Source organism: Eulemur rufifrons, chromosome 24 (assembly GCF_041146395.1).
Source record: "Eulemur rufifrons isolate Redbay chromosome 24, OSU_ERuf_1, whole genome shotgun sequence".
Classification (NCBI taxonomy): domain Eukaryota; kingdom Metazoa; phylum Chordata; class Mammalia; order Primates; family Lemuridae; genus Eulemur; species Eulemur rufifrons.
The window spans coordinates 16,380,584-16,404,329 of NC_091006.1; the positions used below are offsets into that span (position 1 = coordinate 16,380,584).

The window sequence follows — 23,746 nt, forward strand, 5'->3', positions numbered from 1 at the left end:
GAATCCTACTCAAGGAATGCTACTCTGGTTCTTTTGATTAAACTTTCCACCCTGATAACTGTTCTTCCTTAATTTTCAAAACTAAGACTTATTTTTCATCAATCTTTGCTATGCTGTAGCTATTACCATTCAATGGCAAAGGTGGCTACCATTTCTCCAGCATTATTGCTACCATATAATCAGTCCTAAATAACCTACTTCTCTTCCCATAGAAACCCCAGTGTCTTAAGGTCTCGATCTGCTCTGTATTATGGTTAGTTGATTGAGATTTGTCTACTTTGATCTACAATGCCCTCCTGTCAGAAGAGAACCCTGAACACAATGAGCAAGATGAGCGACATCATACTTTTACATTATTCTCTGCCCCTTCCAATGCTAATTGAGATGGTATTTAATATTGAAAGGCAGCATTCTTCTTCTCAAAGGAACATGGATGGAAGTGATCCTCATCCTTAAAGGAGGCCTTGCCAGGCAATGGATTCTTTCCCACAGACCACAATGAAAGGCTCGTCAAAAGGGCATAATAGTTAGATGTCGAAGTTCAAGTTGAAAGAAAGTTATGAATAGTAAAGTAGCCTTTTCAAGAATCCTAAAATGGGGGGAAGGGGGGGCAAGGGCAATATACGTAACCTAAACTTTCATACCCCTATAATATGCTGAAATAATAAAAAAAAGGAATCCTCAAATAAATGAATAAAATATTTTGTAACTTCTAAGTAATTGGTCATCTCCAACGCCTGGCACCTTTGATATATATCATGCCATAAGTTTTAATATACTTGGATGTAGAATTATTTTACAGTATGTAATATCAAAGGTTAATCATGGAGAATTAGAGATTGAGTCATTCCTCATACAAATCCTCACCTACATGTATGGCCCCTGGGTAACAGCCTCAACATACACTTTACATGTGTGCTTTCATCAAAGATGTGTATTTTGATGCCCAGTGAGCGGTGAGGCATGAAAAAAGCCTCTTCCACATACAATTATGTAATTTTTCTTTAGCATGGGCTCTCCAATGTTAATGCTTGAACTCATGAGGGGTTTGTCATAGTCTGTAATTGTAAGGATTCTCTTGCAAATAAATTCTTCAATGTCATACCAGGAGTGAATTGGGACTCAAGACCTTGCCACACTCATTTGTATGGTTTCTTTCAAGTATGAATTCTGTGATGCCTTGCAAGGTTTGATGATGCACGGAAGAGCTTGCCACAGTCATTACATTTGTAAGGTTTTACTCCAGTATGGATTGTCTGATGAGCATTTAGGCCTGAACGCAATCTAAAGGCTTTCCCACACTCATTACACTTATAATGTTTCTCTCCACTGTGAATACTTTGATGACTAAGAAGGCTTGCATTTTGCCTGAAGGCCTTGCCACACTCATTACATTTGTAAGGTTTCTCTCCAGAGTGGATTGCCTGATGAGCAGTTAGTGTTGCACGTCCACTAAAGGCTTTGCCGCACTCATTACACTGGTAAGGTTTCTGTCCAGTATGACTTCTAATGTGACGTGCAAGGTTTGTCTTTCGAGCAAAGACCTTGCCACACTCATTACATTTGTACGGTTTCTCTCCAGTATGCGTTCTCCTGTGACGTGCGAGGTTTCGATTTCGAGCGAAGACCTTGCCACACTCATTACATTTGTACGGTTTCTCTCCACTGTGTGTTCTCCTGTGACGTTCGAGGCTTGGATTTCCAGTGAAGACCTGGCCACACTCATCACATTTGTAAGGATTCTCTGCAGTATGCATTCTTCTGTGATGTGTAAGGCTTGCATTTCGAGTGAAGGCCTTGCCACACTCATTACATTTGTGAGGTTTCTCTTCACTATGGATGAGCTGATGGGAAGTTAGCAGAGAACGAAGACGAAAGGCTTTCCCACACTCAGAACACTTGTAAGGTCTCTCCATACTGTGAATACTTTGATGACTAACAAGGTCTGAATTTCGAATGAAGGCCTTCCCACAGTCGGAACATTTGTAAGGTTTTTCCCCAGTATGCCTTCTCCTGTGTCGTACAAGCTGTGAACGGTGAGTGAAGGCCTTGCTGCACTCACTACATTTGTAAGGTTTCTCACCAGTATGAATTCTTCGATGGCATGCAAGGGAGCGACTATCCTTGAAGACCTTCCCACAGTCGTAACATTTGTAAGGTTTCTCTCCTGTATGGATTGCCTGATGAGCAGTTAGTGTTGCACGTACACTAAAGGCTTTGCCGCACTCATTACACTGGTAAGGTTTCTCTCCAGTATGACTTCTAATGTGACGTACAAGGTGTCCCTTTTGAGTGAAGACCTTGCCACAATCATTACATTTGTAAGGTTTCTCACCAGTATGAATTCTTCGATGATATGCAATGGAGCCACTATCTTTGAAGACCTTCCCACAGTCGTAACATTTGTAAGGTTTTTCTCCAGTGTGCCTTTTCCTGTGATGTACAAGCTGTGAAGGGTAAACGAAGGCCTTGCCACACTCATTACATTTGTAAGGTTTCTCTCCAGTATGGATTGCCTGATGAATAGTTAGTCTTGAACGTACACTAAAGGCTTTGCTGCACTCATTACATTGGTAAGGTTTCTCTCCAGTATGACTTCTAAAGTGACGTGCAAGGCTTGAACCATCACTAAAGGCCTTGCCACACTCATGACATTTGTAAGGTTTCTCTCCAGTATGCGATCTCCTGTGACGTGCAAGGTCTGCATTTCTAGTGAAGCCCTTGCCACACTCACTACATTTGTAAGGCTTCTCTCCAGTATGAAATCTCTGGTGACGTGCAAGATGTACATTTGCAGTGAACACCTTGCCACATTCAGTACATTTATAAGGTTTTCCACCATTGTTTACTGTTTGTCCTTGTGTGAGTGATGAAGAAAAGATAAAATCATTCTCATATTTTTTAGAAATGTGGGTTTTCACACTAGAAGGAATTTGTTGAAGTGGTGAAACTGAGGAACCATGGTTGATAGACTTGACTTGATTACATTCATCAACTTTCCTTTTACTTTGAAGTAGCTGCAGTTGAGGCACATGTGACTTAAAGATTAATCCACACTGATTTTTAATAAGCTTGTTTCCTGCATCCCTTCTATCATGTTGATCTGTTCTACCACGGAGATTTTCTTTCTGGGCCGTATGCACTGCTTTGTAACTTCCTTCATCATCTCCCCATTGACACTCAAAGTCATGTATATTTTTCTGGACTTCCTTAAAGGAAAAGTCTTCAGTGTCATGGCTTTCAGGTCTTTCCAATGTCACTGTTTGGAATACTTCTCCTGCGTTGGTCTTCCCTTGTGGTGGTACACTTTTTATTACAAATTCAGGAGAGAGATCTACAACATATACAGAGCTGTGAGTTTCCAATTAATTACAGCACATAAAAAAACATTTCACATTGATAAATTTAATATTACAACAAAGGTAATGCTGACATTAAACATACTTAGGAAACTTCAGAAAAATTCAATTTTTAGGAACACAAAGGAATAGTATCGTTTAATAAAGAAAAGGTGATTACATGTGATCCAGATGAATATTGTGGAAGTCTAATTTCAAACCACTATAACTAAAACACAATGTGCAAACCTACGTTAGCCCTGTGAGGAGTGACCCCAAGATACACACCAATTGAGAAAAAACATATGGCTATCTCACAATTGAAATGAAAACAAGTTATATTGCACAATACATACTTAAAAACTATCATCTATAAATCGTAACAAAAAGGAATTAGGAAAACATCCTAGTAACCCATTATAAAAGAAGCAGACAAAGAATGAGTAACCACATCTACAAAAAGCTATAATCTGTGGAAATGGGAACAATATTCTCTTAAGAAAAAACCAAGAACATCCATTTTACCACCAGTACAGAGTGTAAGAAGTGGAATACGAGTTTTTAAAATTTGTATTATAGATCAACAAATTATAATTGTATATATTTGTAGGGAACAAAGTAATATCATGATATACCTATATATGTGGAATGATGGAATCAATCTTATAACTTTTATCCATCACCACAAAAACTTACCAATTACTCCTGCTGTTGAATTGAAACTTCATACCCATTGACCAACCAACCTATTCCTCATCCTCCAGCCTCTGATAACCAACACTCTACTCCAATTGCCTTCCACATATAAAAGAAAACATCCAATACTTGTATTCCTGTGCCTGGTTCCTTCAGTTAGCAAAATGTCTTCCATGTTCATGCTCATGTGGGAAACTCAACTTCCTTCTTAAGAAGGCTGAATAGTAAGTATTCCCCTGTACATTGTACACCACATTTTCTGTATCCACTCATCTGCTAATGGACACTTAGTTTGACTAACTTGGCTGTGTGAATAATGCCACAGTAAACACGAAGTGCAGATATCTTAGACATACGGATTCCAAATTCTTTGGATTTATACCCAGAAGTGAGATTGTTGGATCAAATAGTAATACCATTTTTAGTTTTTAGAGGAAACTCCATATAGTTTTCCATAATGCCTATACTAATTTACATGACCACCAACTGGAATGAAGAGTTTCCTTTTCTCCATAGCCTCACCAACACTTCTGAGCAATAGCCATTATGACAGGTTTGCAGTGGTATCTCATTGTGGTTTAAATTTGTATTTTCATAATGATTACTGATGCTGAGTCTTTTTAATACATCTATTGTTCATATGCATGTCATCTTTCAAGAAATGTCTATTGGGCGGGGGTGGTGGCTTACACCTATAATCCTAGCACTCTGGGAGGCCGAGGCAGGTGGATCGTTTGAGCTCAGGAGTTCGAGACCAGCCTGAGGAAGAGCGAGACCCCATCTCTACAAAAACTAGAAGGAAATTATCTGGACAACTAAAAATATATACAGAAAAAAGTAGCTGCGCATGGTGGCGCATGCCTGTAGTCCCAGTTACTAGGGAGGCTGAAGCAAAAGGATGGCTTGAGCCTAGGAGTTTGAGGTTGCTGTGAGCTAGGCTGAGGCCAAGGCTCTCTAGCCTGGCAACAGAGTGAGACTCTGTACCCCCCCCAAAAAAAAAAAAAACCAAAAACGTCTATTGAGATGCTTTGACCATTTTTTAATTGGGTTTTTTCTTTTCATGCCATTGAGATGTTTCAGTTTCTTACACATTTTGGATATTAATTTCATACCACATGTACAGCTTGGAAATACTTTCTCATGATGCAAAGTTTCTCCTGATTCCTTTGCTGTAAAGAAACAATTCTGTTTCATGCAATCCCATTCATCTATACTTGCTTCTGTTGCCTGAGCTTTTCGGGTCAAATCAAAAGAAATGATTACTCAGACCAATGTCAAGTAGGTTTTCCCCTGTGATTTCTTCCATCAGTTGATTTTTATACAACGGCTGTTGGAAAGTATCTAGCTATTAAATACTATTTTTCATATTACATGGCTGGATACTTTCTGGACAGCCCTTGTATATGATGTGAGATAAGGGCCCAGTTTCAGTCTTCTGCATGCAGAATCATTCTTGCAGCATTATGTACTGACACACTGTCCTTTTTCCCTTGTGTGTTCTTGGCACCTTTGTCAAAAATCCATTGACCATGTATTTACTGGTTCATTTCTCTTCTCCATTCTGCTTCACTAATCAATGTGTCTACTTTTCGGCTACTATAATCCTGTTTTAATTACTATACTTTTGTAATATAGTTTGAAATGAGGTACTAACATAATTCTAAGGTTGTCCTTTATGATCCAAATTGCCATGAACATATGAGCTGCTGATTAAGTAAATTTTTAAAAAGTTCATTTAGAATACATAAAACTACACAAGATGAAAGCTGCACTGGTTTAAACAAATTATGGTAGAATTAAAATGATGCAGACATCATTACCTTCATAAGCTCCCTTAGGAAGACGTATCAAAACCATGCCTGTTACAGGTATGAACCAACAACAAAACGACAAAGTTTTGGTTTTTCAAAATGAATAGTGACACATACAGGGGATGAAAAATGTGACATGAACAACACTTTACACACGAGGTAGTGACCTTAAACAATGTTCTCCCTGGAAGAAATTCCTACAACACTGACTGCGGCCTGAAATGAGATCATCATTAGTGTATGTGATCAGCATTGTCACAGTGACACTTTTGTGACGCTTCTGAAACACTAGAAAAACAATAGGAAATACTTATCAGTCAGACTCTGCTTGTACTTTTTATCTCAGGATCATGGGCCAGCTCTACTCAGTGGCTTCAAAGGGCATCTTCGCAGGTCGCAGGATGATATTCAATGATATTAGTTAAAGTGCTCCCCTTCATCAATTTTATGTTGTGCAGTAAACGCACTCCATGGGCTACTCCACAAGAAGTTATACAGAACCTAAAGCTGGATTTTCACAAGTCACCCCTGAGGCTATCATCTCAGTCAAGCAAGGCAGGAGTTAACAAGAGACTCACAAGAGAAACTGCAAAGACACATGAGGGCAGATCCTGACTTCTACAGGGATGTGTATGTTAAAAGCCAGTTTCAGAAAGAAAATCATACAAACTAAGAGAGCACAAAATCAGGTAGAGCCCAGTCTCCCTACATTCACTCAGTAGTAATAGCAGTGGAAAGAGAAAAGTACAATGCATGGGCATCAGATTTTGTGGCATCTTAAGAATGGACTCCGTGTTCTGCCAACAGAGCCCACACAAAGAGACTGAAAGAATAGGATCTGCACCCATGTAGGGCTGGAGATCAAAGAGAGGATGTTTCTATTGACTTTTTTTTCTGCTGAGTGACAATCTCAGAAGATCCAAGTCACTCCCTTGTCATACACACCTGTGAAGTGTGGCAAAAATGGCTGAGGGACCTCACCAAGCAAAAAGGGCTTGAGAAAGCTCCAGGAAGTTTCTGGAGACCCAGATGCGAAGGAAGACCAGACAATGTTTCCCATGTTCTGACTGGGTCTTCCAAGCACATGAAATGGGATGGAACATGGAGAGGTCCAGTTGTCAGGACTATGAAGGCCACAGCTCTCATCAATATGGACTGAGAACTTAGCATCAGATGAAAGCAACTACAGAAGGAAAGACCAACGGAGAAAGCAACCCTTCTGAACAGCCTTTCCTGTGATGCTCAGTGTCAAGAACAAAAGAGTTCATGAAGTCAGATAAAACAGTGTTGTCCACCATGATAAGGACTTTCCATTGGTTTCTGTTTGAGCTGAAGCACCACTGGAGGGTACAAGGATAAAGTGTTACATCTCTGAGGAAGAGAGTGAGAAGTGAAGGAAAAGAAAAATTTCCTTTTAGAGCTCACAGGACGTACACTTTTGTATTCCCATAGAACTCTCAGATTTGGATAGACTTTCCCAAACACTAATTAATGAGCAGCTTTCTCTCTATCCATCTGAGCACTTACCTGTGATCACACCTTTGATCCATTTCCATCCATTTAATTTTCTCGTTATTTGCACTTGCCTCTCCACAGTCCAGGGCTCTTTCCCTTGCTCCAACATGGAGATAATATTCAGGTCAAAATGAGAAATTCCTGCTCATAGAAAGAAAGGAATATAAGGTACCATGGTTTTCCCAGAATCCCAGACCTACTTTACATAAGAAGAAAGGATATTCCAGAAGGATATATAAATATGTATGAGAAATCCATCCTCTTAATGCCTCCTTTCGAATGCTTAGGGAATGTTGTAACATGTAGACATTTAGTTGTCTTTGAAGAACCAATGAATCAAAGTACAGGACTGAAAAACAGGAAATTGGATATTTTAAACATCTGCCACAAGGTTTTACACATACATAAGCTCTGGAACCATCCAATGATACATCATGAAAACAGAGAAGATCTGAGAAAGGGGGCAGTTAAAGTCCAGATACCCCATTCTAAAGCTTTTCCTTTCTGAATCAACGGGGCTTCACTCTCAGTCAAGCAATGCCGGGACTAACAAGAGACTCACAAGAGAAAATGCAAAGATACACAAGAGGACATCCTGACTTTTTAAAGAAAGTTATCCTCACCCAGGGAGACCAGGTTCCTGTAGTTCTCCAACATCACGTCCCTGTATAAAGCCCTCTGGGCAGGGTCTAAGCATTTCCACTCCTCCGGAGAGAATTCTATGGCCACATCCCGGAATGTCAACTGTCCCTAAAAGGAAAACCACATTTCACCACGCAGCTATTAGCAGAGTTCTAATGTTCACATAATATGAGGAAAGAACTCTAAGAATAGATTTGACTGAAGTAAATGGGCAGACAGATCCACCTTGTGATACTGTCAAATATTAATATACGCGGGCTTCTACTGCCTCCTGACATACAACTCACTTGACATCTCTGCAGGGACAGTATCTTGTTGCATATTAATGAGATAAGTGGTGTCCAGAGGCCCGTAGACAGCTTCAGGCTGGGGGCTGGTCACTGGAAATATGCAGGCTGGATTACAGGGTCAGAATTTTTAGCTGCAGCCCCGTAACCTCCCATGAGAAGAGAGGGGATGAAGGTTCACTTCATCATGAATGTCCAGAGATACACATAATCACGCTTATGTAGTGATGTCTCCACAAAAACCCAAAAGGACAGGGTTCAGAGGACCTTCCAGATAGGTGAGCAGGTAAAGGTTCCCAGAGGGTGATGCTTGCAAAGATGGCGTGGAGGCTCTGGGCCCCCTCCTTCCATACCTTGCCCAATTCATCCCTTCCATCTGGCTGTTCATCTGTACACTTTGGAATATCTTTTACAATTGTTTTCCAGACTTCAGGGAAAACTCTTATACTAATTGAAGGATATAGAGTTCTGCCTCTTAAACTCATAGATTGTGATAACGATTTATATAAGGATGTTGACTGCAGAAAGAATATTATTTGTAAAGAGAAATAAATAGAAACTCTCGGGTGATATAATTTTCCCTGCAGCCTAGTGTTCCTCCTATGTTGAAAATCTTTGTTCTCAAAGCAGTATATTGATGAGACAATAGTAATTCTCTGTTTTAACAGAAACATCTAATGTAATCTCTTAACCCTTTTAAAATGGATGCACACAGTCGCGTTTTCTCCTAGGCTCAAAGCTGAGTACTCTCCCATCATTTGAATACTATTTTAGGCAATTCCTATGACAATTGTACCAACACGATTCCTCAAACAACCCAAGCTCATCTACAGCTACTTCTCTATGGCGGGTGTGCACCTCGGGCTGAGGTCTTCATGGAGAGCGAGGCCCTCCCCTCTTCCCTTGGGGACTTCTGGGGGAATAGAGGAGCACAATTTGGGAGCTACCTGCGAGCTGGTGTTTTGGAACTAGAACAAGACAAGGATGCCCACTGTCACCACTTTTATTCAACATAGTGCTGGAAGTCCTAGCCGGAGCAATCAGGCAAGGGAAGCAACCGAAGGGTGTCCAAATGGGGAAAAAGGAGGTCAAACTATCACTCTGTGATCACAATATGATCTTATATCTAGAAAACCCCAAAGATTCTGCCAGGAGACTCCGGGAATTGATAAACACATGCAGCAAAGTCTCAGGTTACAAAATCAATGGACAAAAATCAGCAGTATCTCTATACAACAACAACAATAAAGCTGAGAATGAAATCAAAGACTCAATACCTTTCACAATAGCAACAAAGAAAATGAAACACCCAGGACTGTATCTAACCCAGGAGGTGAACGATCTCTACAAGGAGAACTGTCAATCACTCAGGAAGGAAACTGCAGAGGACGGAAACAAATGGAAAAATATATCATGCTCATGGAGTGGCAGAATCAAAATTGTTAAAGTGTCCACACTGCCCAAAGTGATGTACAGATTCAATGCAGTCTCCATCAAAATACCAAGGTCACTTTTCGCAGGTCTAGAAAAAATACTTCATATGGAACTGGCAAAGAGATTCCATAATGAAAGCAAGCAGAAGCAAAAGGAACAAATAAAGAGGCATCACTTCACCAGACTCGAAGCTACACTACAAGGCTATAGTAACCAAAACTGCATGGCATTGGCACAAAATAGGGACATTGACCAATGTAACAGAACAGAGAACCCAGATATAAAACCCTTCACATATAGCCATCTGATCTTTGACAAAGCAGACAATAACATATTCGGGAAAAGAATCTCTATTCAATACATGCTGCTGGGAAAACTGGACAGTGCCATGTAGAAGATTGAAACAGGATCCTTACCTTCACCACCCACATAAATCAATTCAAGATGGAGAACAGACTTAAACCTAAGACATGAAACTATAAGAATGCTTGAGGAAAATGTTGGAAAAACTCTTCTAGATATTGGCCTACACAAAGAATTTAGAAGACGACCCCAACTGCAATCACAGCAAGAATAAAAAGTAATAAATGAGATTTGATTAAATTAAAAAGCTTCTGCACAGCCAAGGAGACAATCAATAGAGCGAACACACAACCGACAGAATGGGAGAAAATATTTGCATGGCATACAGCTGATAAAGGGCTAATCACTAGAAAGTACAAAGAACTCAAGCAAGCCAGTAAGAAAAAAATCAAACAACCCCACTGAAAAGAGGGCAAAAGACATGAACAGAGCTTTTAAATAGACAATGGACTAATGGCCAACACACATAGGAAAACATGCTCAACGTCTCTAATTATCAGAGAAATGCGCATCAAATCCACAATGAGATATCACCTAACTGCAGTGAGAATGACTTTTATCAAAAAGTCCCAAAACAATAGATGCTGGTGTGGATGCAGAGAGAAAAGGAACACTTATACACTGTTGGTGGGACTGCAAACTAGTACAGCCTCTATGGAAATTAGTGTGCGGATACCTCAACAAACTAAAAGTAGACTTATCATTTGATCCATCCATTCCACTACTGGGTATCTACCCAAAGGAAAAAACATCCTTTTACAAAAAAGACACTCACACTCAGATGTTTATTGCAGCACAATTCACATTCACAAAGATGTGGAATCAACCCAAGTGCACATTAATTCATGAGTGGATTAATGAAATGTGGTATATATACACCATGGAGTACTACTGAACCTTAAAAAACAAACAAACAAACAAACATGAGTTAATACCCTTTGTTACAACCTGGACCAACTGGAGACCATTCTCCTAAGTAAAAGAGCGCAAGAATGAAAAAACAAACACCACACATACTCACTGTTAAATTGGAACTAACCGATCACCACTCAAGTGTACATACGGAAGTAAAACTCAAAGGAAATCAAGCAGGTGAAAGCGGGCAGAAGGGGATGGGTGAAATCACACCTAATGGATACACTGTACACTGTCTGAGTGATGGACACATTTATAACTTTGACTCAAGCTGTACAAAAGCAATCCCTGTAACCAAAACACCTGTACCACCAAAACATTCTGAAATAAAAAGTTTTAAAAAATGGTACAATGTAAAAAATTGTAGGAACTTGAATTCTAATGCCTATTAAATACATTTATTCAAAAATATAGATATAATTTCATGCAGTTAAATTTAGATATGTAGGCATTACCAAAAGCACAATGGAGTTTATTATAATAGTTTATTCCTGTAATGAAATCATAACATGAGAAACAGAAATTTTCAGTATAATACATTAATTTAACAAATTTAGATTAAGGCAGTGCAGTGGCTCACATCTGTAATCCCAGCACTTTGGGAAGCCAAGGTGGGAAATTTCCTTAAGGGCCGGAGGTCGAGCCCAGACTGGGCAACATTAAAAAAAAAAAAAAAAAAAAAAAAAAGATGGCTAAAAGTGGGCTGACCAGAGCTCCAGCCAAACACGACTGCACAGGATATCTGAGCAGGGACCAATAAAGAGGAAAATCATGAAAAAAAAGGGAGTGGAGAAGAGAGTAAAGAGCTGGATTTGTTAAAATTAATAAATGACATGATTGCAACCTAGAAAAACAATGCTGTTTAAGTCTAAAAACTAATACCAATATACGGAAAACTATCTTTTCTTTAGCATCTCTCATTAAACAGACACATACACATGGTACATCTGACCTTTCCACTAGCAAATATATCATGGCACTTAATTAAATGATATTTCCAGGCTTATGTAAGGAAATTGCAAAATTGTATTCCTGTGGTGATATCAGTAAGACAGAATAGCAAACCCCAAACACGGAGACACACACAGATAACAACACACAGATCAACTGCCTGCAGGAGAAGCTGAGAAATCACTTAAGAGGTTAGAGCCCCTAATGGATGCCTAATAGGAACACTGAGACCCCTTGCCAGAGGCACTACCAGGGCATGATGTGGCAACATTTTGAAGAAACCACTAATTCCTGATTTCTTGTGGGGGAGGAAAAGTATGGGAACATCCATCCAACATTCTGATTTTCAGGGGACTACTGGAGGGACAAGTTTCTATCTTAGGTGAATATAATCACTGAAACTAAAAACACCTGGCCAGGGAGACATTGAAAATAAAGGCCATCAACGTAATCAATTACTGCAGGAGCACGGGTAAGACACTAGGGGGAGATCCAGACCACAGGTTACTAGAGCACCAGGGAGGCTGCAGACTACCAGGCAGACAACAGGAGAGTTTCTCAGTAGAAAATGGCTCAAGGGCAAAATCTGTTCAGTTAGACTATAACCAAAGGCCTAGAAAGGAGACATCCTCAAAAAAGTATTGAGAGGTCTCCAGAATTTCTAGTCGGGCTACATGAAGAATGTCCTCCCTGAATGAAGGGAAACAAAAACCGCCAACAAGTGCCTGAGTTGTGAAATGCTGAAGTCCCAACAGGAGATAACGACATATATATAAAATAAAAGAAAACATAACCCAAACCTAGGACCAAATTAAATCACCACAAACTGACACGAAAGAAATGAAGATTTTTTTCAATGACCATTCAAAGAATTCCAAGTAAGAGTCAAAAGGATATTCAACCAATATAGAGAGCACACATGGACTTCAGGACATCACAAAAACAATGTATAATATGAACAAAATGAGATTCTCAACAGAACTAGAACTATAAGACACAGAAGAGAAATTTTTGAGCTGAAAAATATAATAATAACTGAATTGAAAAACATACTATTGGGCCTCAAAAGCTGATTGGACCAGGTAGAAGAAATAAACAGTAAACAAAAAAAGGAGAAAAGGAAAAACAGAATGAAGACAAATGAAGACAGCCTGAGGGAATTGGGAAACACCATCACAGGCAACACCTGCATGTCACAGTAAGAAGAAAGACTATAAAAGACAATTATGGTCAAGCATATGCCAACAAATTAGATAAACTAGAAGAAACTGAACAATCTGTAGAAATACACACAACATACTGAGTCAAAAAGAAAAAATCTACACACACCTGTAAGTTGTAAGGAGATTAATCAAAATCTCCCATGGAAGAGACTAGACACAGATGCAAAATTCATAATCACTGTATCATTCTATCAAACCCTTAATGAAAAATTAACATAAATCTTTCTCATTTCCAAATAACTGAAGAAAGGGAACACAAAAAAATTTCATTCTATGACACCACCATGACTCTGATACAACCCAGGTAAACATATTACAAGAAAACAAAACTATACAATGTTCCCGATGAATGCTGATGAAAAGTCCTCAACAGGCTGAGTGTAGTGGTTTGTGCCTGTACTCCCAGCACTCTGGGAGGCCGAGGAGGAAAGATCTCTTGAGCTCAGGCGTTTGAGAACAGCCTGGGCATCATAGCAAGACCCCATCTCAAGAAAAAAATTTAAAAATTAGCTGGGGCCGGGCGCAGTGGCTCACGCCTCTAATCCTAGCACTGTGGGAGGCTGAGGCGGGTGGATTGATTGAGCTCCGGAGTTCGAGAACAGCCTCAGCAAGAGCGACACCCTGTCTCTACTAAAAATAGAAAGAAATTAGATGGAAAACTAAAAAATATGTATAGAAGAAATTAACTGGGCATGGAGGTGCATGCCTGTAATCCGAGCTACTTGGGAGGCTGAGGCAGGAGGATCTCTTGAGCCAAGGCATTTTAGGTTGCTGTGAGCTCGGCTGAGGGCACAGCACTCTAGCCTGGGCAACAGAGTGAGACTCTGTTCAAAAACAAAAAAATAAAAATTAGCTGGGTGTGGTGCCTCGTACCTATGGTCCTAGCTACTTAGGAGGATGAGGCGGGAGGATCACTACAACCCAGGAATTTAAGGTTAAGGTAAGCTATGATCGTGCCACTGTACTCCAGCCTGGGCGACAGAACAGACTAAGTCTCTAAAACACAAAGGAAACGTCTTCAGAAAAATACTAGGAAACCAAATTGTACAGCACAGTAAAAGAATTATATAGACCATGATCAAGTGTGATACACACTAGGAATACAAGGGCGGTTCAGGAGAAGAAAGTCAGTCAATGTAACACACCACATTGACATAGTAAAAGATGGATTATCTTGACATAGTAAAAGCATTCACTGAAGAACTTTACTTTTTAATCCCATAATTAAGTAGACGTTTCTACAGGACTTGTGCTCTCACCATAAAACTGACAACAGTGATTCCGCACTAACACGTGAGGGAGGGTGGAAGGCTAGACAAGACAGGGGTGCTCTATGCCTTAGCACCTAAGCTAAGCAAGCTTGTTTGGAATTTTACTATAAAATAAATATGTCATGTGATGTTTCAAATAAAATGGAATATTTAATAATAACTGGTAAAACAAAAATATACTTCCATCTTTTCTAATGGCAAGAAGTTCTGCTCCTAGTTCTGAGCAAAATTATAACCATTCTTAGCTAAAACACCTGTCCCACAAGGGTCCCCGCAGGAACACCACAGTAACTATGGTATGCACTGTCTGGAAATAGTTTAATGCATCTCCTGCTCTTTCACACTTATGTTATAGTAAAAACAGATGATGGAATGAAAGAATCCTCTATCATTGATGTCTGGGTCTAAACTTTCCATTCCACGCTGTCATTAAGAGTTTGAGTCAGTGACTCACTGATTTACCTACAAATGTAATAGAAATGAGTCAGAAAAGAATTCTCGTGATCATTCCCTTTTTATAACCATTTAGCAGGTGTTTGTGCACATTAATCCGTGACTTACGGGCGAGTTCTCTAACCTTCCCCTACACAGAGCTGACAGTACATCTAGATGTGGCCCCTAAACAGTCCCTGCTGCCCAGCAGCACTGACACCACAGGGCCACACCCATCTCCAACCCAGGTCTGGGTGTGAAGCCCTTCCCAGGACCGAGTCCAATGGAGCCTCTTCACAGGGTCATGTCACTGGGTCACAGTGAGACGGAATCTCAGTGGAGATGAGAGGGACTGAGGCAAGGCATGGGTGAGTGTGAGCAAACACAACAGGAAGGACGTTTCAGAGTCAGAGAAGATCAGCAACCCCAGTGCCCAGCATTTCAGAAAGGACGGAGACACAGAACAGCCCACTGAGAATATCACCTTACCTGAGTAAGATCCATTCCTGACTTCTTTTCTTTCCTCCTCCCTCTCTTCCAGGCTTCTTCCTCACCCAACATGAGTCTTTACAAGTCAATCCTAAATGTCAAAAATATGATGCTCAATGCTCAGAATCAACAGAATCTCTTTCTGTGCTACAATTACACAAAGGGGAAAGACCTCAGCCTGTGTAAAAATGGTCCTCTCCTTCCCAAGGCACCAGGTGGGGTACTGGGACAATAAACTCCCAGCGGAAGACCAACAAGTTAGTTTTTGACCCCTTTGATCAGACCCCGCGAACCTCCTGGTGAGGCCCACAGGCTACAGCAGTGGGGGGCTGGGCTGGACTGAGCTCCCTGCCAGGACGCTGACCCAGCCCTGACCAAACCCGAAGTACAGCACAGACCTCCTCACCCCTCTGTGGACAAGACTGATCTCAGCCCACAGAAATGGAGGACACAGAGCTGCGGTGCTCAAGGCAGGACACAGAATAGAATGCACTCAATATTGTTCAGGCTAGACCCTCATCTGTTTGAATGGAAATCTCGGGTGAGGGGGCACAGGAGATGTATCTGCAGTGTGTATTAGCACTGTAATGTGAAGCCAGGGTTCAGCTCCACTCAGAGGGGCAAACCCAGCACACCTCCCACCATCTGGTCCACTCTCACCTGGGGACCTGCTTGTCACCACTATCCAGACAGTGGACAACCAAGGAACAAAAAGACACATGCAGAGTAGCCAAAATGGACGTGAGGAGAGGTTGAGGGTGTTCCTTAAATGTCAAATGAGGGGCTGTGGAGAGAAAACACAGACGTCTTCACTGAGAAGGGGATATCAGAACAAGGACCTGGGGAAAAAAGGTGTTTCCACCTGCAGCTGGGGGTCCAGAGTTTTAGGCAAAGCGATAAGCCCATGGAGACCCTGACGCATGAGACCCCAGGAAAAGGACAGAGGTCTGTGTGGCGGGAGAAGAGCCAGCGAGGACAACACAAGCAGGAGGTGAGGCCACAGAGGTCTTGGGGAAGCAGAGAAGGAAACGCCCAAGACTACAAACATTTTTCTCCCACACCTTGAAAGAATTTGGAAATAATGTATTTCTTCACCTTTTATAAGTAAACATGGAGTTTTTTTATTTTATAAATTAATGCACTTACAATGTAGTATCATCCATTTTAAATATATGACAAGAAGTTCATCTAAGCCCCAGGCAGCAGAGGGCCGTCCTTACCTGAGATATGGGGACTAGAAGGGAATGCATCTGGGGGAGTCAGGAAGTCCCTTTGGACATTTGAAGGTGGTGATGCCTGTTAGATGGCCCAGCATTGTTGGGACCACCCCTGGACACAAGATGCTACAGCTCATGGGAGAGGTCTGCAGGGGAAACGTAGACATGTATGTGGGGTTTAAACCATGAATTGAGACAATAAGGAAAGGCAGTGGGTGTGGACAGAGATGAGAAGAGGTTCGAGGACTAAGCAGTAGGTCACGCCACATTCAGAGAACAGGAAGTTTGGGGGACACCAGAGGAGGAAAGGAGATCAGGAGGTATCAAGACAATTAAAACAGATCTTTAAAGGTTAATGGGATGTCCTCTAAACAAAGAAAACAGAAGACAAATGACCAATCATGCCACATGCTACTGATAGGAAATGAAAGATGAGGATAGGAAATTAAATATTAGATATAGAAATTGGGAGGTCACTCGTGACCAGAAAAGGATCAAAGGAATGCTTATAGTGAAAACTTGATTCAAGCTAGAATTCAAGGCTTCAAGCAAGAACAGGCAGCAAAGACTGAAGACCAAGCAAGAACAAGGTTTTAGTGTATTATGTTCTGAGATGTAACACACAAGAGGGTACTTACAGTAGAGGGAGATGTAGGTAACAGTATTTTTGTTAAAAAGATGGAAGAGTAGAAGGATAAAAGATTAATTCTGTGTGTATGTGTCTGTGTGTGTTTTAATGGACAAGCCCACCATTGGGTTTGCTGATAAAAATAATTCCCTTGAAGTAACAATGTATGAGACAATACAGGAGGGATGCCACGCATCCTGAGACTGCCAGTGGGGCTGGCAAGTGGTGCACAATGGCTGGGCCAGCAACAGCCGGGAGCAGGGACAGACCATTCCCAGTCACTACTGGGCAGAGGTCACAGGTCCTGAGAAGACAGGGGTTGGGCCGGATGGAGATGATGTTTTTCTTTCCTATTTGAGATAGGAAAAGGCAAACTGCTCATTGTACTCACATTCAACACCGAATCCTTCAGCTTTAGTCACCAAAATGTGTGTGTATTTTCCCACAATCATCAGCTCTCTAGCAGAATCCCAGCTGGTGTCCTACAATTTAACTCAACTCTGAAGCTATCTACAAGATAGCATCAGATGCCACAGGTTAAGAGCTCAGTCCCCACAAGACTGACCCTCACTTCAGGTGCACTAAGCAAGCAGTAGCTGTCACCTCTACTTCTGACTCACCTGATAAATATTGTGGTTCTTTTAACCCTTCCTCCAGCTTGATCAATTTGCTAGGACAGCTCTTCCATCTGGCTGTTCTTCTGTACCCTGTGTAATACCCTTTATAACAAATGGGCAAATGAAGTGTTTCCCTGAGTTCTGTGAGCTGCTCTGGCAAATCAATAGACCCAGGAGGGAGACAAGGGAACCCCACAATTTATACCTGGTTGGTCAGAAGTTCAGTTCCCCAACTGGGACTTGTGACTGGCACCTGAAGTGGGGGCAGCCTTGTGGAACTGAGCCCTCAACCAGTGGGATTTGATGCTAACTCCAGGTACACAGAGTTAAGTTAAATTACAGAATGCCCACTTGGTGTCAGATGAGGAAAGAAAGGTTGTTGGTGGGGAGAAATCCCCACACACTTGGTGATCAGAGGTGAAGTATTCTGTGTTCAGTGTTAAACAGTTGTATTGAGTTTCACAGGAGAAAAAAGACATTGGTTTTTCCTCCTAGTTCACACACTCCTCCACACCCTACCCCATGTGAGGAAAAGAGAATTGCAAATGAGGCTATACATACCCAGATACCAAGAAGTATAAAAGGCACATGTCTTATAGACAGATTTTGCCATTCTCACCCACATCTGCACTCTCCTCCTTCCTCATCTCTGCTGCCTCTGTGCCCTCCCTGTTACACCCCCTTGTCCTCACTCTTTGGCACCCAGGTCCCTAGGCTTCATCCATGCTGTGGTTCCCCCTCTGCTCTCCTTGTCACCAGGTGTCTCCTCTTGTCCCAGCACCAGGCTGCTCTGTCTGCCCTGGCGCCAAATCATTCATCCCCTCCCCCCACTCTTTGTCTAAGGCGCCCCCCCTTTGCTGGCCCTCTCCCTATTTTGCTGTCCTTCATCTCTTGGAAGATCCAGCTGTTCTCTAAATTTCTCCAGTTACTTTTCTCCGCCTGCTACTTTCTCAGCTTCTAATTCCCTCCCCAACCCTCTACTTTGCCATCTGTTTATGGTTCTCCCTCATTCTTTTCTTGCTTAGTTTTTCTCTCAGTTGCTCTCTTTCTCCTGGGATCCCCTTTGCCCACACATTCACAGGGAGGGGGACGGAATAAGATGGCCGCCCCCCAGAAGAGCAGCATTTTCCAGTGGGGTGGAATTGGGGACATAAGAACGCTGGCTGTCACAAGACAGGCCCCGGTCACCTCCCCAAACGAGGGTCAGGGGAAGCGGTGACTGCTAAGGGGAAGTCTGGAGAGCTGAAGGATCAGGCCTGAGGAGGAAGGGACACGGTGGGGCGACCGTGCCTCAGGCACCCGGGACCAGGCAGAGGACGCGGCGTCTCGGGCACTGACCCTACGGACTGCGCTGTCCTCCAGGGGCCGACACGGGCGAGGCCTGGCGCGAGTAAAGGACGCGAATCTACCTAGCAGGTCAGGACTTTCCCTGGCGCGGGGTGAGAGAAGAGGTCAGTGAAGGGCTGCAAGCAGGCAATGACGCGAAACGCGGTGTTTACCTGCAGCGAAGGCACAAAGGCCGAAGGACCAGCCTCACAGATTTTCACCCAAAAGGAAGCGGCTCCCGGATCCACACCGCGAGGTCTGTATGCACCTGCGGTGGAGGGGGCGGTGAGGGGATTTTAAAGTCCGTAGCCAGAGCCGGGCACCGAGTAAGGAACACGTGGGAGGGCGAAGATGGGGCTTAACCTCGGAAGGCGGAACCACCTTCCCTCCAGACGATCCACTTCTGCGACGGCAGAAAAGTGCGAGCGCGGGGACAGAAGACGCCAGGTAGCCTGGGGGCGGGGCCGGGGCGGGGCGGGGAGAGAGGCCGGGTCTGAGGCGGGAACGGGGAGGGGCGGGGCCTGGGCTGGCATCTTCTTTGCTCTCAACCTTTTTCCCTGGTTGAAAGTGGCCCTGGCATCTTTCTTGTCCCGGTAGCCCCGTTAACATTTCCAGCAGTTTTAAGGTAAAAGCACGGTGTTGTGTCGGCCACTTATGTTGGAAAACAAAATGTTTTCCTCTTTCTAAGTTGAGAATGGTTGATGTTCTGAACTAAAAAATAAAATCTTAAGTCTCACCCCTCACCAGCTGCCTTAATGGACCCCCTCTTGGTCAAGGCAATATCCTAAAACTAAATTGCCTTCCAGGAGGAAGGAGGTCAGACATGTCTTACCATGTCCCCTCCCTCCTTGGGGACACCTTTGTAATGCATTAACAGCCCTAAGTGTATGCAAGACAAAGCTACAGGTCCTCAATTTACACAACAAACCTATGTCCTGTGGCTTATGTCTGATAAACAGCAACTGTGTTAAAACATTCCAAGCCTTTAGAGAAAGCTTCATGTCTCTAACCAATTACAAGCCAAAGATTCTTTAAACCCACCTATAACCTGTAAGCCCCCGTTTGGAGATGGCCCACCTTTGCAGGCCAAACCATCTATGCCTGCCACGTAGAAATAGAAAGAAATTATTTGGACAGCTAAAAATCTATATAGAAATAATTAGCCGGGCATGGTGATGCATGCCTGTAATCCCAGCTACTCGGGAGGCTGAGGCAGAAGGATTGCTTGAGCCCAGGAGTTTGAGGTTACTGTGAGCTGTGCTGATTCCAGGGCACTCTACCCCGGGCAACAGAGGGAGACTCTGTCTCAAAAACAAAACAAAACAAACAAAACAAATGTTGGCGTGGATGCGGAGAGACAGGAACACACATACACCGCTGATGGGACTGCAAACTAGTGCAACCTCTGTGGAAAGCAATATGGAGATACCTTAAACAGATACAAGTAGACCTACCATTTGATCTAGGAATCCCAATATTGGGCATCTACCCAAAAGAACAAAAGACATTCTATAACAAAGACATCTGCACCCGAGTGTTTATAGCGGTACAATTCACAACTGCAAAGATGTGGAAACAACCCAAGTGCCCATCAATATATGAGTGGATTAACAAAATGTGGTATATGTATACCATGGAGTACTACTCAGCTATAAGAAATAATGGTGATATAGCACCTCTTGTATTTTCCTGGATAGAGCTGGAACCCATTCTACTAAGTGAAGTATCCCAAGAATGCAAAAATAAGCACCACATGTACTCACCATCAAATTGGTTTCACTGATCATCACTTAAGAGCACATTTAGGAATAACATCAATTGGGTGTCAGGTAGATGTGGGGGGGAGGGGATGGGTGTATACATACATAAAGAGTGTGATGCACACCAAATTAACTATAGATGTAAACAAAATTTTAAACAATAAAAATATATCTCAATGAAACAGTATTTTGTAGTCATGCACTAAGGAAGGCCCATCCAAGCAAGATGAAACAAATGAAAAAGGGGGACAGGAGAAAGACTTCTATTTTACATTAAAAAAAAAGTACAAATGAAAAAAGACACCAGTGTATAAAGAATTAAACTACAGAATATAAAATAGCTCATAAAATGTATGTATATTGAGTAAAGTATTAAAATCCATTTTACATATACATGTCCACAAACTAATGAAACCCACTCAGACTCCCAAGGAACTGGAAAATGTAAATAAAAAGGGTTATTATTTTTCCCAAATATAAAAAGAACACAGTACTAAATTTTACTTAAAGGAGTGGAAAAATCTCACATGGTCTTGGTGTGACAGGGTATCTTTGCAGCTGGGCTTGAAGAGGAAATCTTGCCAGATCTAAGAAAATAGGAAATGAATCCTGCTAGTAGAAGCAACACTTTTTCAATTGCCTAACCTGGATGACCCCCTCAGACATCTGCTGTGAAGTCAGTATGCTCAGAGGCAGGCAGTGTGGCATTCTTTGCAACAGTGGGAAAAGGAAAGACCCACCTGTCTTTATTCAGAAAACACACTAAGTAGGATATAAAAAAGCAAGCTTTCATGTTTCTTAACATGAAAACATCCAAATTTTCAAAACTGGCAGGATAAAATATTAATATCACAATGAAACATTCAATGAAGAATTTTTTCTAAAATCTCATAACGATGTACAAATACATATGCATAAGGCTTGTGACGATCCTTGCAACAGAACTGACAACAATGATTCCCCACTAACACGTGAGGGAGGGGGCAAGGTTGGACATGAAAGTGGACGCTTTACATCTTAGCACCTGAGTGCATCACTGGTTGCAGTTTTACTACAAAACAAATATGTACACCACATGCACTTAAAAATGAAGGAAACCTAACATTTAATAACAATAGGTAGAATGAGAATAGGCTCCATCCTCTGTAATGACAAAGACATTCTGCTCTGATTTCTGAGGAAAATCATAACCATTTTTACTTAAAAAACCTGCAGCACAAGAGTCTCTGCAGAAACACCAGTTGCCATGGAGGGAAGTGCTGAGAATGGTTTAAAAATATGCTGCAGTTTGGCCGGGCGCGGTGGTTCACGCCTGTAATCCTAGCACTCTGGGAGGCCGAGGCGGGTGGATTGCTTGAGGTCAGGAGTTTGAGACCAGCCTGAGCAAGAGTGAGACCCCGTCTCTACTAAAAATAGAAAGACATTATATGGACAACTAAAAATCTATATAGAAAAAATTAGCTGGGCATAGTGGCGCATGCCTGTAGTCCCAGCTACTCCGGAGGCTGAGGCAGTAGGATCGCTTAAGCCGAAGAGTCTGAGGTTGCTGTGAGCTAAGCTGACGCCACGGTACTCACTCTAGCCTGGGCAACAAAGTGAGACTCTGTCTCAACAACAACAAAAAAAAATATGCTGCAGTTAGATATTTATATTGATTTCATATTTTAAAATAAATGATGGAATAAGGCATCTTCTATCACTGCCATCTCTGTTTCAACTTTCCATTCCATTCCAAGTCATTAAGAGCCTGGAATCAAGAATAACAAAATAAGGCTTGAAATATACCCCCTTATTGGTCCCCTTTTCCAGAATTTAGCAGGCAATTATGCACATTAATACGTGACTTCCACAGGCAGCTTCTCTAATCCTGGTCTACAGAGAGCTGACAGTGCATCCAGATGTGATCCCTTAACAGTCCCTGCTGCCCAACAGCACTGACACCATGGGGACCACATCCTGTCTCCAATCCATGTCTGGGTGTGAAGCCCCTCCCAGGACGATGCCCAGTGGAGCCTCCTTACAAGGTCACGGTGAATCGAAGTGGAGATGAGGGAAGGCATGGTTGAGTGCACTCAAAGACATGAGGCAGGATGCGTCAGAGTCAGAGAATTTTAGCAACTCCAATGCCCGGCACTTCAGAAAGGAGGGAGACACAGAAAAATCCACCCACAGTGTCACTTTACCTGATCAAGAACCATTCCTGACTTTTTTCTTTCCTCTTCCTCCTCTTCTGGGCTTCATCTTCACATATGAAGAGTCTTTAGAAGTCAATCCTGAATGTCAAAAATAGCAGGTTTAAAGCTTAGAAACCACACACCCCTTTCCTGCGCTACACCACACACAAAGACAGATCTCACCCTGCAGAAAGACGGTCCCCTGCTACTCACTGCACCAGGAGGGATGCAAGGATTAAAAACTCCTACAGGAAGGCCAACAAGTGAGTTTTTGAGCCCTTTGTGCAGAACTCACTCCCCTCCTGGTGAAGCCTACACTCACGCTGCAGCAGTGGGGAGCTGGGCTGGGCTGAGCTCCCCTCCAGCCCAGCTCCCCTCCAGGGCACAGGTATGGCCCTGACCAAACCTGATGCAGGGCACAGCCCCCCTCACCCCTGCATGGATCACAAGCGATCTCAGCCCATAGAAATAAAAGAAATTGAACTTTGACACTCAATGCTGGATACAGACTGGAATCACTTGGGGCACTGTAAATATTATTGAAGCAGGGTCCCAACGTGACTATGTGAATGGGAATCTCTGCAAAGGGGCCATAAGACATGTATCTGTAATGCCTTAGCATCCTAATGTGGAGACAGAGGTGAGCTCTGCTCAGAG

At 42.4% G+C, this 23,746-nt stretch overlaps 2 protein-coding genes across 4 annotated transcripts in view; one reads left to right on the forward strand and one right to left on the reverse strand.

The window, feature by feature from the left end:
- LOC138374961 (zinc finger protein 480-like) overlaps nucleotides 1–23,746 on the forward strand; it is a 240,769-nt gene that overhangs the window by 84,103 nt on the left and 132,920 nt on the right. The gene's annotated exons all lie outside the window — the stretch shown is intronic.
- Nucleotides 842–16,697, reverse strand: LOC138374960 (zinc finger protein 160-like). 2 transcript variants are annotated; one of them, XM_069458190.1, is made up of 5 exons: nucleotides 16,588–16,697; nucleotides 15,368–15,458; nucleotides 7,984–8,110; nucleotides 7,373–7,501; nucleotides 842–3,334 (listed from the first exon to the last, which is right to left on the reverse strand). In XM_069458190.1, the coding sequence occupies exons 2-5, from the start codon at nucleotides 15,437–15,439 to the stop codon at nucleotides 1,158–1,160; spliced, it is 2,505 nt and encodes an 834-aa protein (XP_069314291.1). In that variant the 5' UTR covers nucleotides 15,440–15,458; nucleotides 16,588–16,697; the 3' UTR covers nucleotides 842–1,157. The 2 variants fall into 2 exon arrangements, with proteins under 2 accessions (XP_069314291.1, XP_069314290.1); XM_069458189.1 differs by lacking the exon at nucleotides 16,588–16,697 and adding an exon at nucleotides 16,028–16,091.

Excerpts from the sequence above, each read along its gene's own strand:
- LOC138374960 (XM_069458190.1), bottom strand. The coding sequence starts at position 15,439 with ATGTTGGGTGAGGAAGAAGCCTGGAAGAGAGGGAGGAGGAAAGAAAAG. Across the intron at positions 7,502-7,983 it reads CAGGAACCTGGTCTCCCTGG|GAATTTCTCATTTTGACCTG; the intron begins GTGAGGATAACT and ends TTCTATGAGCAG. Across the intron at positions 3,335-7,372 it reads GATCAAAGGTGTGATCACAG|ATCTCTCTCCTGAATTTGTA; the intron begins GTAAGTGCTCAG and ends TATATGTTGTAG.